The sequence below is a fragment of the Salvelinus sp. IW2-2015 genome, linkage group LG26 (genome assembly GCF_002910315.2).
Source record: "Salvelinus sp. IW2-2015 linkage group LG26, ASM291031v2, whole genome shotgun sequence".
NCBI lineage: Eukaryota > Metazoa > Chordata > Actinopteri > Salmoniformes > Salmonidae > Salvelinus > Salvelinus sp. IW2-2015.
The window spans coordinates 38005776-38020527 of NC_036866.1; the positions used below are offsets into that span (position 1 = coordinate 38005776).

Consider the following 14752-nt stretch of genomic DNA (forward strand, 5'->3'; position numbering starts at 1 on the left):
TTTAAGCCAGCTCCCAATTGACTCCCATTCACTCCTTGAAGGAGTGCTCTCCTTGTCCTCCTTGTACCGCGCGGTCCTTTGACGACAAAATGGCCAACGTACATAATGGGCGGAATACGTTTAATATGTAGTTTCCCATCTCCTCGGAATTATCTCTGGTTAAACTCGAATTCTGTAGATTTGGCTCTGAGGCCCCTTGGCTTTAGTGCCAGAGTTAAATACAATGCAGTGTATAATGTGATTATTTACATTTTAATAATGCAGGGGAAAAGTCATAAAATATATTTTTACAGTTATTTTCAGGCGAGGTCTTCTTTTTGCTTTAGACCTCAGCGGTGTATGGGAAATTTAGTTTTTCTTCAATAAACTAAGCACTGAAGTTAATAAATTGTGTTCCATGCTCAATTAGAATTTCTACATTTCCTTATTTTTGTTTATGTTTATGTTTATGTTTGTTTATGTATGTGACGGGAGAACAAATTTCATAAAATGAAACTCAAAATGAAGAGGAACTTATACTAAGAGTTTTTGTTTCATACGACTATTAAGACAGCTGCACCCACGTGTAACACACGAAATGGTTTTGACAGCGATGGAGAAATGACCGCTGTGGTATGATGTATTTTAGGACAGTGTTCGTGATGCTTACACATGATTAAAAGCCTTTTATAAATGACAATTTGATAGTGACGATAAGATAATGGCTCGGGTTGTGAAGGTGTTTGGGACTCTGCGGAATCATTGGAAGAAGTCCACAGTCGCTGCGTGTGCCCTGTCATACGGTGGACACTGGCTGTATGGTAAACACTGGTGTGTAGCGTTTTCTTTCAGAATTAATGGTATGGTTGTTAGATAAAGTACAGATCATCACTAGCATTAATATCATTGAGCACATGCACACGAATTGGTAGCTATTGAGAAATAATCAGCTATCAAGGTTTCACGGAACGGTTCTTATGATTGAAATACAACAACATTGAATAACATGAGGATGTATTGTAATCAGTTGTTTTCTTCGTCAATAATTTGTTATTGATTTGTTTACAGTGATAATCTACTGCGAAAAGAAGCTTGTGTGGTGGCCAGGGTGAGACATTGCTTATTCTGTAGCTACGTTTTTCTGCTTTCAAGGATTATACACCTGCATTTACTGTATTCCACTCTAATGCCCCAAAATCCATTCTCAATTGCAGGAATATGGACGTCAGCAGATTTCACCACAGGAGCAGCTGAGGAAAGCCACTGTCATCCTAAACCCAGCAGCTTGTAGTGGGTAAGTAAGAGATAACAGTCATGTTCCCTAAAGTCAAGCAAAGAGAATAAGCAAGAGGTCCAGCTTATTGCACCACAGCCATTTTCCATTTCTACTGTAATTTGTGTTTGACTAATATGTCTTGCTGTTCTCTTGCTCTTCCCTCTGGTCATAGGAAAGCCAACACTTTATTTGAGAAGAATGCTGCCCCTATATTACACCTGGCTGGTGTGGAGGTGACACTAGTAAAGGTATAATTTTCTTTCCCTGTGCAATCGTTGTTTCTGTACACTTCTTAGCCTTTATAGTCTATAGTTCTACATAGTGTAATACCATATGTGTCTTCTCTCTTGCAGACAGACTATGAGGGCCAGGCGAAGAAATTGATGGAGCTGATGGAGCAAACAGACATGCTGATTGTGGCTGGAGGGGATGGCACTCTACAAGAGGTTATCACTGGTCTGCTGCGGAGGGCTGATCAAGTAAGTTGTGTATTATCATTGTATTAACCTGTAACAAGCTCCTTTATTTTGTTCAATACCATCTCAGCTTAGCTGTCTCTTACTACCCTGTACTGGTTTGTTTCTCTCTAATATAGGAGTCATTCAGTAAAACCCCCATAGGATTCATCCCACTGGGTTCCCACAATTCCCTGAGTGAGAGTCTGCACATCCTCAGTGACAATCAGGTGAAGTAAGTATCCCACTGAAACATGTCACACTCTCACTCAGACGCAAACAAAACACATGCTATCTCTCACTGAGAATGTTTACTGTGCATAATCTCCTCCTTGATTTATATAAAATATCTTGCAATCTTTTTGTCATTCATATCCCCTCTTGTTTTCAGACACATCACATCGGCGACACTGTCCATCTTGCAAGGAGAAACGGTACCTCTGGATGTGCTGCAGATCAAGGTGAGACCGGGAGGGTCTGGTGTTTAGGGAGGGGTTAAGATCTTTATTACATTTAATCGCCGTTTAATAACCGTAACTGCATTGAGAGGAAGAGAAGAACATTGTATTGGGTTTCTGGGTTTATGTATCAAGGGAGAGAAAGACCAGCCAGTGTTTGCCCTGATTGGTCTACGTTGGGGGGCCTTCAGAGATGTGGCTGCCACCATCAAAAAGTAAGATCCCTTCATAGCTTGTGATTAACAAGTTTCCATATTCTTATTTTCCCCAAGTCCCATGTAAAGTCATGGAAACATTTTAGTAATAGAAAAGTTGTTTCTCCTTTTAAAAATAAATGTCTTATACTGTTGTTTTCTCTCTTAGATATTGGTACCTTGGCCCCTTGAAGACAAAAGCAGCTCATTGGTTTAGTACATTACGGGTGAGAGCACGACTGTTTTCATTCCGTGTCCATGGACCTCAATTGTTCCTCCATGCATTTGTGTCATGCTGTCTTTTCCCACCCCTCCCCAGGAGTGGCCCCAGGTTCGTGAGGCCTCTGTGTCCTACCTGGCACCCACCCTTCGCCCCCCTGACCTGCCCGAACAGAAGCCCCAGCGCCCCCACCTAATGTACCGAATCGCCCGCAGACTGAAAAATTACTGGTACCCACCTATTCCAGGTAACATTGTCTGTGTGTTGATGTGTTTGTCAGTCTGGAAATAAGACTACACTTCCTCATTTTAAATGTCCCTTGTGCATCTTCTGTTTCACAAAGCATGAATGGCATTGGTTTTGTGTTTATTAATTATTTATTTGCACAAAAGAAAACAAGTGATGGACAACAATGCAGATAAAAACACATAATAAAACATTTAAAAAAGTGTTCAGGTGTGGTTGGAATGAAAACAACACCACAAAAAAAACTATATACAATACAAAAAGTACAAAATGTTTGTGCAGAGCCTCCAAAAGTGGAGGAGCCAGAGAGATGGAATGAGAGGATGTTGTCTACTTTAGAGCTGTCGATCCACACCCAGAACAAAAACCCTGTCCAGACGGTCAGTAAAGAAAAAATAACTATACTATAACAGCTACTACAACAGACTCAGGATGTTAAAACTGTGTTCCCTTGTTTGTCCCTCAGCGTACAGACGACTCCCTGCTGGTGTGTGTGGAGCCAGACTCCTTCGGTGTGGGAGAGTTCATCACTGTTGGGTGAGCAGTTGTGGAGATATACTTTGTCACATTATCAATGTAATACCCGACTAAAATAAAATGGTTATTCATGTAGCATGTGTGTCAAGGCTGTTGCATTTTCTGCATTGCAGAGAGAYAAAAATGGAGGATGCAACTGCATTCACAAGAAAATCACTGAAACTGGAGGCCAGTGCATGTCAACTCAATCTGCCCGAGGTCAGCTGTCTTAGTCCTATAAACGTCATAGACAACATGCATTACAGTCTTGTAGTTTAGATCATTATAACCCTTAAACAAATTAAATGTATTCTTGTAAAATGTGTTCTTGATTGTTTGTGTGTGCGTGCGTACATATGGTCGGTCCTTCTGCTCCATGAACTCTGACCTCTCCCTACTGTTGTATCCCCTGCCACAGGAAGGCGCTGGCTTCTACAACATTGACAATGAGGAGTACGAGGCCATGTCAGTGGAGGTGACGCTGTTGCCACGGAAACTGCACTTCTTCTGCAGCGCAGAGCGCAGAGAGCAGCTCCTCACACAGGTCCAGTGAGGGAAGCAATGTGATGACAACACATGCAGCAGACAGAGGAATAGGGAGGAGGATCAAAGGGCCAGCACCTGGGGTGTATTCATTACATCTTGCAACAGAAACCATTTAAGAACCAAACAGAAGCAAACAGAATGAAACATGGTGGAATCTACCTGAATTTGTCTAATAGAAACTCGTTTTTGTTGCAAAATATTTTCTGTTTGGTTTTGCAACAGACTGTGTTTTGCAACAGAATCGATGTAATGAATATACCCCTGGGTCGTATTCAGTTTGCACCAAACGGACAGAAACGGGGGGTCTATCTTCACTTTTCCAATAAAGGCTTGTTTTCCGTTGTYAAATGTTTTGCTACAGTATGCCCTAATACGACCCTGTATTGTACTTATACTTCAACCTAGGAGTACGTCTGCTCTACTTGCCTCCTTACTGGCACTAAACAGCAATAAAACAGAGCCGGACCAATGTGGAACCGTCTACAGTGAGGTTTCATTGTTACTGAAATTGAGATGTTCAGTTGGAATGGTTATGGTCATAATTATGGACGATGACTATGATGCAGTAACAAGGACCAAACATTTTGTTGCTATTTCTGAACTCAGCCTGTATAAGTCTGCCCTGCAGGAGTATTGGTGTAACTGACTAGTTTACTACTGTATATTCTCATCATGTGTAACGCTATTAAATAATTCAGTTATGATGTCCACTGTGTTCTATTGCCTTTTAATACCAATTGGAATGAACAGTCTCTAGAGATGTGCAGAGAGACTGTCGGCATTGTACAGTACTCTATGATAAGATGAGATACATTGGCATGAGAATCACTCTCCATTGGCAACACTATCACAAATACAATCCAACAAGATTCCGAGAAAACAAATCAAATCAAGTTTATTTTATATAGCCCTTCGTACATCAGCTAATATCTCGAAGTGCTGTACAGAAACCCAGCCTAAAACCCCAAACAGCAAGCAAGGCAGGTGTAGAAGCACAATGTTTTGTGTTTACAATGGAAGTACTGTATAATGTCACTGGCTTGGAAACGASTGGCTCATGCGATCAAGTTACTAAATGGGTATTCGTCACTGAAGTCTCTTTCCATGTTTTACAGTAGCACAGGTTCTGGATATAGCTGTGTAGTTGGCTGTTGTTGGGAGTATAGGTTTATGTTACAGTTGCTGTGATCAAGGCTATATAAGTTAACGCTCTTGTTGCATATTAGTGCTGAAGTACAACAGATCATGCTTTCTTTTGACATTCAGTGCGGTGACATACTGTACAAATAAATTCCAATTAGCCAATGCTGGTACAGGTCTGTGAACAAATTCCACAAAGAAAGCATTTGATACAATTCCGTTTGTGTCGCGTACACTCTACTTCATAGACATGATACACCTGTAAAACAAATGGTAGCATGCCCAGGATGTGCCGAAAGGCACAAGGTGGAACAGGTCAAAACAAACAGAGCAAAGAAAATGGGCTAAGTCATCATGGGTGTGAAGAACTTGTACATTTAATCATATTAGCACTAGTATCAGTAGTGTCAATTAACACATTGATACAGTAGCTGGAAGTCATTCAATTGAAAAACTTTTCCCCTATGCCTCTTTCCAGTTAAAATAAGCCTGTGGTCTTGATTGAGTGCCTGTCCTCAACACTAAAAGATGACCCACTAATTAGACTTTATAACAAAACTGTTCCTAGTAAAACCTCAATGAACATTGCCACTATTGCTGKCACTTACTGACCAGTCGAACCCAATGGAAGCAGTGTGCAGTCTTCATCAACACTATTTTATGAGTCATTGAGCAATGGCTTAAGCCATTGATTTCATGAACTGTCTGTCTCCCAGCACTATTTGAACAAAATAACTGCTGATCTAGGATCAAGTCCCCCTGTCCATGTAATCTTATTCAGTATGATCTAAAAAGTAAAACTGATCCTATATCAGAGCTCCTATCCATATATATTTTTATCCACACAATGCGGAACCATAGTGTGAGGGCTAAAGAAGACCCTCTGCCAAAACAGTTGGGGTCTGACTGTCTGCGCAGAGAGGAGGGTAAATCCCATAATCATGCTTGGGGTTGACATCACCAGAGAACTAAGAATACAAAGGAGTCTTTGTTACAGTGACGGGGCACAGCTTGCAGCTGACTAGCTCCTACAAGAAAATAACACTCGAGTTGTATCTGCGCTCATAGCACACCTGTGGATTTAATTCAATCTGCAACAAATCTCATTTGAATCAAACTAAAACTCAAGTACACAGCTAGCTTCTCCACTTGAGAAGCACCCGCTCACTCCGAGACAGACAGACTGTTAGATCACTGACTGCACTTTTTCTCTGTTGGCAGAACATTGGACCATTAAATCAGCACACAAATAAGTTTACACATAATCATGTGGTSATCAAACACGAGTCCAGAGGTTGCAGTGTGGTGCAGAATTCATGATCAGTTAGTGTCATAGAATCACATGCATTTAAGTCTCCCAGGTTGACCATTTTAAACATCAAATGAAAAAGCTCTGACGAAGGCCGTGAGGCCGATACGTAAAGCTTATTAAAGAGCAGTGATACTATCAAGAGCAATGTGCGGGTTCCTTCTTTGTTCTCATCTTATCCAACTGTTACCATGCACCTGCAAAAAAGATAGCTCAGAGTGCGAGTGGCTTTTGAATTTTAAACATCGAATTAAGAGACTTGATAAGACAATACACAACACATTATCCAGAAGTCACATTGCAAAATAAAAACATGTTCAATGTGATCATGGAACAAGTAAACCCTGTAAGTTACTGCCCAGCAAACCGGGAACATTCCTAGACCATTAGCTAAGATTCCCATTAAGTTATAGTTAGGGTTTTATCTAACATTCCTAAACCATTAGCTAAGATTTCCATTAAGTTATAGTTAGGGTTTTATCTAACATTAGGATGACAACATCCACATTTTTTATATATTTTTTGAAAATGTTTTAAATTAAATATCCTTGGAATGTTCTAACATTCACTAACAGTTTGTGCACAACGTCTGTAACAACCACCACAGAACATTACCCAAATGTTCTCATTAGGTTTCCAGGTTAAGAACAGACAAAATGTGTTCTGGAATGTTCTTGCAACATCAGGAGAATGTTTTATTCAAACATCGTATAATCATCAGCACAACTGTCAGCACAAAATATTTGCCGCAACCTAACGAATGTTCTTGGAACTTTCACAGAACCAATTTTGGTTTGCTGGGTCGAGTCTGCCATGTGAGTGTCAGCATTAGACCAGGGTCAGACAAACAGGTGCAGACTCTACTGAAATGTTACAGTATTTAACAAATATTCCTTTCATCACTCCATAAGAAATACCTCCTTGGACCAGGGCATGATTTCAAATAAATACATACTGCATGATACATATTTCCCTTTTAATGTGTATGATTAGCTGACATCATGAAAAAAACAGTATTCCTATTTGACCAAAAGAGGTTTTCATTTTTATGTGACTCTAATAAGCTTTCTTGATTATTGAAATTTGACAAATACGCAAAAATTCACATTGCTCCTTTTTTTCATACAGAAAAAAAATGATTGATCAACTTCAGCATGAAATGTTTAGAGGAAAACAGAGAGTGAAAACCATGTGATCTTTACTCTCAATTCTAGCAGACCTGATGCAGAATTTTGGGGAAACAAAGTCATGGTAAAATGACAATCACATTCATATTTTGTAACACAACATACATGGTTAGGCAGAATCCTCTGTAAAGATTTAAGAAAAAAGGGCTTGGTGCCACAGCAGAATTTTATTTCCATGGAGATTTAATGAAMATTCCAAGTGGGAGGAACAATGAATGATCCAACTCCACACTGGATACTAGATCTGTGGTTCTGTCGGTCAGCAGTGCTCCATAGTATTGGGAGCAGTACAAACGAGGCACATTGATCAATGGTTCCACCTCCAGTGACTAGGCCTGGTGATCCAAGCAGAGATCCAGGTCAGAAGAGAACCGATTCCAAGCGAACAGACAAACAAGACAAGTGCTTGTTGAATATGGAACAGACTGTCGCCAGACAGCACTGCAGAGTCCAGGCAGTACCTATCATCTATCATTGCGGCCCAGTTTACTAGGTGAGCTGTCATTGAGTGAACACTGGCCATAGACAGCTATATCCCGGAGCCGGGCGAGAGATCGAGAGAGAGAGACCTGCAAGCCTTTGACTGGGCAGAACGCCAGGGAAGGAAGAGAAGGAGGCAGTGTCTTCAGAGGACCAAGAGAGAACAGGCCACAGCCAGAGCTCAGGGGCAGCAGGGGTTATCGATGACCAGCATAACGTCAATGCCATAGACCTCCAGCAGGTCTTCCAGGAATGTGCGGTCTGCCTGGGGGTCCAGTCCCATGGCTCTCACGTGCTCTGCCGTCAGGGTGTGGTCCGCACTCGCCTCCACCTCCGATAGAGTCTGGAAGATACGGTTATTCTGCTCCATGAAAAACCTAGTGGAGAGAACAGAGGACATTCTGTAAGAATGTTTGAGGAAGACTCCAGACTATTCTTAGTTAACTAGAAAAGATGCCGTTGGTTACTGTAATGTAAACACACTCACAGGATAAAGAGGTCCTCCTCATTTGATGTGCAGTCTCCATCCACCTCCTGAGTGTAATGTAGCATTTGCCTGAAAAGACCATAACATCATCCTCATCATCATTGTCGTCATCATCATCATCTCTTGAAAATGTCTGCCACCATTTATCAGGGTCCTGTGTACCTTTGTTCGCTCAGTTTCCTATACTTCTCCCGGTCGGCCCCGTTCAGCCGGAGCAGTGGCTGCATGCTATCTCTGTGTGTCTTCACATTCTGGTTATCAACGTATACGTCATACAGCTCCTTCTTCTCCTCAAATATCTTCTCGGTGGTGCCTTAAGACACAACGAGACGTTGCATTCACCTTACCATACACACACCATGGTTCGRACATATWTACGTTTATCAATCAGAGCTTAAGGTCACACTAACAGGCCACATATGACATCTCTGTCGCCAGGGCAGCGATGTCTGCCACYTTGARGTAGAAGAAGGGGCGGAGCTCAGGCACAGACACACCTATCCCAGGTATAGAGACGTTGGACAGGCAGCAACAACAGTACACTATGTGAGGAGTACAAGAGAAACATGGGAAACTACATCGACCAAGAGCACAAKGTGACATAGACAGTAAACACAAACTGTAATGAGATCTGAAAAACAAATATGTGGGGATTTGTACTAGTGTGTGTGCGTGTGTTTCAGCTGCACCATCTCACCCCTGTAGCACACAACACCAACAGGCGGTGGGGAAAACATGAGGATGCGTTTTCGGAGCAGGGCAAACTTCCACAGCACCAGGATCTGCTCCCCAAAGAAGCGGATGAACTGGGACATGCAGCCGGCCGGGTGGGTGATCTGGAGGGGGCAGAGAGGGACAGAATGCTAACTTCTGCACAAAATCTCTCCTTGACATCAGAAGTCTGATTTACATGCACATAACTCAAGTTATGACATATCTCAAAATGCYCAAACGCACCTAAACCAATCACTGAATTGCCAATTATCCACAATCAACAACCGCACACGGGGCGGCAGTGGTTAGAGCGTTGGACTAGTAACTGAAGGTTGTTAGATCAAATCCCCAAGCTGACAAGGTAAAAACCTGTTGTCCTGCACCTGAACAAAGCAGTTAACCCACTGTTCCTAGGCCGTCATTGTAAATAAGAATTTGTTCTTAACTGACTTGCCTAGTTAAATTAAATAAAAAAATAAAAAACAGTAAGATCAATGATCTAAGTTCAAGTGGCCATCAGTCCTGACCTTCATCTCTGGGTGCATGCAGCGGTTGATGGCTGGGACCCAGTAGCTGGTTGGACAGGCAGTGACCAGTCCGTTCCCTGCTGGGTGCAGCACAGCTTTTTTATCCTCATAGAAGGCCTCCAGAGGAGAGTACGAGCCAGGGCACTGCAGCTGGTGTCTGCATGGAGACACACTGATCAGGCTAGATAATATCCTATAATTAACACCAGACACTTTCTAAATGTTGACTGCAATCGGCATCTCAAGCATAACACTGGTGAGAAAGAGGTTGTTATTGAAGACTCATAACAGCATGGTTTGATTGGACTAAAACGGGGATCATCCCTGGGAACTGGATCAACATAGGCTAAGTTTATGTGTACTGTATAAAGTCAAGCTGAACCGCCTAGGCAGATATCTCTACCATGAGCTGGATATGTGTCAGTTCTATATGCATAGTCAATGAGATGAGACAAGCTTCTGAAGATTCAAGCAGAAAGACAAGCGTTTCTGAGGGAGACATTCAGGGTTTCTTCCATTTCAATGATTACATGCAAAGACTGCATATAAATGGATTCTAATTGACGTAGTGTGGCACTGACTCAGGACTTATGTTTAATAGATGAGAAGACTGACAATACAGATGAAGGACAAGAGGAATGAAATGAGGGGAGGAATGTGAAACAGGACGTGAGAGAGAAAGAGAGAGAGAGAGAGAGAGAGGAGGAGAGAGAGAGAGAGAGAGAGAGAGAAGAGAGAGGAGAGGAGAGAGAGAGATAGATAGAAGAAGAGAGGAAACAGGGTGATAGAGGACGGACAGACAGACAACAGTACTTACCTAACCTGGTTCTCCAGGAAGTGCATGTAGTGATATAAGAGGGTGTAGGAGGGAGACAGAATACCCACAGACTTCATCCGTGCCCCTCTCTCCAACTCACTCTCAACAGGCATGTTAGCAAAACACGCCAGCCCAAAATAGCAGCCTTTACGGAAATATCTGCAAAAAAGAAAATAGACATGGATGTAGTGAATGTACACAACACACAAGGCTGCTGAGGGGAGAACGGAGCATTTTAATGGCTGAAATGGAGTAAACGGAATGGTATCAAACACACAGAAACCATGTGTTTGATGTGTTCGTTACCATTCCATATTTGCCGTTCCAGCCATTACTATGAGCCTGTCTTCCCCAATTATGATGCCACCTGCCGCCTGTGATACAACATCATCAAGATTAATGATAGGGCTCTGATTGTCCTCTGTCAGTAATACTGTTCATTCAGGTGGGGGAATAGTTTTACATGAAGTCGTTGCTGATTCTGTGTGAGCCGCTGGCCATTGACTTGAATTCCACTCCGTCAAGATTCACATCTTGGGGTAAGCACCATTCCACCATGTTACCTGCCATTGACACACACAAACACATAAACTTGAGTTTCCAAACTGTACACTTCACTGTGAGAGAATGAGATTCATCCATTATGTCTCCATCTCTGACCGTCCACATTTTYTCTTACATTCAATTTCAGCTAACCAGAAAAGGGAAGTTGAGGAGAGTAAGCAGTAATACTGGTGTCCCAAGACTCCAAGAAAGCTTTCCCTTCTCAGAGATCCTTGTCAAGTGATTTCTGTTATGTTTGTGGTCCTGTCTGGCTCAGTTGGTAGAGCATGGTGCTTGTGTGCCAGGATAGTGGGTTTGATTCCTGGGACCACCCATATGTAAAATGTATGTACGCATGACTGTAAGTCACTTTGGATAACAGCGTCTGCTAAATGGTATATATATATTATTATATATTGCTATACAGTGGTGTAAAGTACTTCAGTAAAAATACTTGAATGTACTCCTTAAGTAGTTTTMGGGGGTATCTGTACTTTACTATTTGTATTTTGGACAACTTTCACTTTTACTCAACTACATTCCTAAAGAAAATGATGTACTTTCTACTCCATACATTTGCCCTGACAACCAAAAGTACTTTTGAAGCAGGACAGGAAACTTGTCCAATTCCACGTCTTATCAAGAAAAATCCTGGTAATCCCTACTGCATCTAATCTGGCAGACTCACTAAAAACAAACGCTTAGTTTTGTAAATTATGTCTGAGTGTTGGAGTGTGCCCCTGGCTATCTGTAAATGATGTCTGGGTGTTGGAGTGTGCCCCTGGCTATCTGTAAATGATGTCTGAGTGTTGGAGTGTGCGCCTGGCTATCTGTAAAATGATGTCTGAGTGTTGGAGTGTGCCTGGCTATCTGTAAATGATGTCTGAGTGTTTGGAGTGTGCCCTGGCTATCTGTAAATGATGTCTGAGTGTTGGAGTGTGCCCGCTGGCTATCTGTACAATGATGTCTGAGTGTTGGTAGTGGTATCGCCTGGCTATCCGGAAAAAAAGACAACTACGCAGTCTGGTTTGGCTAATATAATGAATTTGAAATTCTTTATACTTTTACTTTTGAATCTTAAGTATATTTAAGGGATTACATTTACTTTTGATACTTWAATATATTTAAAACTAAATACTTTTAGACTTTTACTCAAGTAGTATTTCACTGGCTGGTATCTTTACTTTTACTCAAGTATGAAAATTGGGAACTTMTTCCACCACTATTGCTATAACCACTGAGATATCCAGAATATTTCAAACTGTACAAGTGGGTTTGAATTKTCAAATGATAACGAATGTAGGTTCCCAAACTGTGCGAGGGGTCGGAAGAGTTCGTTTTGTTTAAGTGGGAAACCCCTGCGCTCAGACTACTGCATTACTCAATTATCACATTTTAATTACATATTCTCATTATCTAAATTTACAGAGCTTGTTGAAATTTATGACGACAGAAGAAAATAATCATTCGGCAAACTGCTTTTCACTGGTAAACAAATGCTTGCCACAACACCTGATTTGGGTATCTACATACTGGGTCATATTTGAATYGTGTAGATAAGTAGAGCTGGGAAGTAAAGAACAGTAGGCATTTCTTGCKACTTCATGTGCGCACTTCCATGGCATGAGTCAGTACCCCACTGTGCKCAGTAAGGTAAATAGCCCGCTATTGCTCTTTCTCACCGGATCTTGTGTCAAAGGTTACCACAAACACAGACACTATTTGGTCCTTTTCCTCCCATCCCACTCGTTCWTTCAGAGATATTCCAGGGTCGGCATTGATGGGACTGGGGACATCCCGTGGACCAGTGTAGTCAGGGCTAGGGATCCCGTTCAAACTGGGAACAGCGGTTACAGTTGCTCGACCCCCATATCTGGTGCTCCAGCCTATGCCAGGCGCGGTGATGCCCTGAGAACAGCCGTCTGGCGGGCTCGATTCCCATCCATGTTCTTTTGCTGGTGAGGGAACCGCCTGGGTCAGTTCGGCTGGTGAAATCTCTTCCCAGTCCAGCAGTGGTGCGCGATCCGACTGCTCGACCATAGTGCTTCCTAAATGGAGGTAAACAACGCGAAACTAAGAAGAAAATAATTTGTATTAMATATAGTCAGTACTGCCTCAACAGACCATGACGTGTTTCACCACCCCCTGCCATTTACTTGTTATTTGTAACCGTGTCACATCCGCAGATGAAGAAGGAGTATTCTTCCAGCTCCAGGGCACAGTGTTTTGGTGATGATATCACACGNTTCTTTCAGAGATATTCCAGGGTCGGCATTGATGGGACTGGGGACATCCCGTGGACCAGTGTAGTCAGGGCTAGGGATCCCGTTCAAACTGGGAACAGCGGTTACAGTTGCTCGACCCCCATATCTGGTGCTCCAGCCTATGCCAGGCGCGGTGATGCCCTGAGAACAGCCGTCTGGCGGGCTCGATTCCCATCCATGTTCTTTTGCTGGTGAGGGAACCGCCTGGGTCAGTTCGGCTGGTGAAATCTCTTCCCAGTCCAGCAGTGGTGCGCGATCCGACTGCTCGACCATAGTGCTTCCTAAATGGAGGTAAACAACGCGAAACTAAGAAGAAAATAATTTGTATTAMATATAGTCAGTACTGCCTCAACAGACCATGACGTGTTTCACCACCCCCTGCCATTTACTTGTTATTTGTAACCGTGTCACATCCGCAGATGAAGAAGGAGTATTCTTCCAGCTCCAGGGCACAGTGTTTTGGTGATGATATCACACGCTTCCGCTCACGTGGGTTTATTCATATTTGATAGACCTATGGTCAATTTTACAAATGTACGATAAACTGTGTTTATATAACTCCCTTGCTTTTCATGTATGTTACAATTGTAGCATGTGTAATCTAATGATAGGCTGGCCCGAAGTTGTGTTGTTGATGACTCCAAAGATCGTATGAATCGTTGATAAATTTGTAATAGGACACAGACATTACTATATGTAATTCTATGCTGTAGGATCACAAAATAAATTGTGTACGATCAAGATGTTCATACTATACATTTAAAAGCAGGTGTGTTTATTAATTGCATACATTAAATTCAGTCTATCYGACGCAGTAAATCGGATAAAAAGAGTCTGGATAGCTAACGTTTCTAAAGGAGTGCGCTGAGGTAGTGATAGGCATTCCGGCTCTTTTCAGTGAGCCGGTTCGTTCAGCTCAGCTCACCAAAAAGAGCGGCTGTTTTGGCTCCCAAACGGCTCTTTAAAAAAATATATACTTAAAAAAAAAAAAGTCAAACAGTTTGCGATAGTTTGACTATGATTGGTGTTAAAACAATTCTAATTAAATTATTAAATGAAATCATACTCTACCTTAACCACAATGTATTTAAAATGCATTGGTTTGTTATGAAAAAGAATGCTATTAAACATTTGAATTTAAAGTATAACTTTTTGATGTATATAAACAAAGTGCATATAAATCTAACCATTCAAAACACATACAATCTGAACAACATAATAATAGAATATTGCACCATATCAAAGAAAAATAAATAARAATGTGCAAAACRGCAGCATCCCACTTAAAACATTAAACTTGTCCCTCTTTTCTCTCTCTTCTTTATTGCCATGTTATAACCAGCAGCACACAGCAATGCTGACCATATTTTGCTTTTATGAGAGATTTGCATTCA

At 41.8% G+C, this 14752-nt stretch overlaps 2 protein-coding genes across 3 annotated transcripts; one reads left to right on the plus strand and one right to left on the minus strand.

Annotated features, from left to right (window-relative positions):
* The first annotated feature begins 539 nt into the window (after positions 1-539).
* LOC111952789 (acylglycerol kinase, mitochondrial) lies at positions 540-4598 on the plus strand. The gene is made up of 14 exons (XM_023971697.2): positions 540-810; positions 1048-1087; positions 1194-1273; positions 1428-1503; positions 1609-1734; positions 1851-1945; positions 2102-2171; positions 2304-2383; positions 2532-2589; positions 2682-2829; positions 3111-3208; positions 3295-3365; positions 3479-3563; positions 3763-4598. The coding sequence occupies exons 1-14, from the start codon at positions 701-703 to the stop codon at positions 3895-3897; spliced, it is 1272 nt and encodes a 423-aa protein (XP_023827465.1). The 5' UTR covers positions 540-700; the 3' UTR covers positions 3898-4598.
* Positions 4599-5593: 995 nt separating this feature from the next.
* Positions 5594-13334, minus strand: LOC111952326 (DENN domain-containing protein 11-like). 2 transcript variants are annotated; one of them, XM_023970900.2, is made up of 10 exons: positions 13251-13334; positions 12777-13167; positions 11015-11114; positions 10552-10710; positions 9735-9891; positions 9191-9329; positions 8904-9035; positions 8656-8806; positions 8494-8562; positions 5594-8383 (listed from the first exon to the last, which is right to left on the minus strand). In XM_023970900.2, exons 2-10 carry the CDS (start codon positions 13132-13134, stop codon positions 8188-8190), a joined length of 1461 nt encoding a protein of 486 aa, XP_023826668.1. In that variant the 5' UTR covers positions 13135-13167; positions 13251-13334; the 3' UTR covers positions 5594-8187. The 2 variants fall into 2 exon arrangements, with proteins under 2 accessions (XP_023826668.1, XP_023826667.1); XM_023970899.2 differs by having other exon boundaries at positions 12777-13334.
* Positions 13335-14752: the final 1418 nt, after the last annotated feature.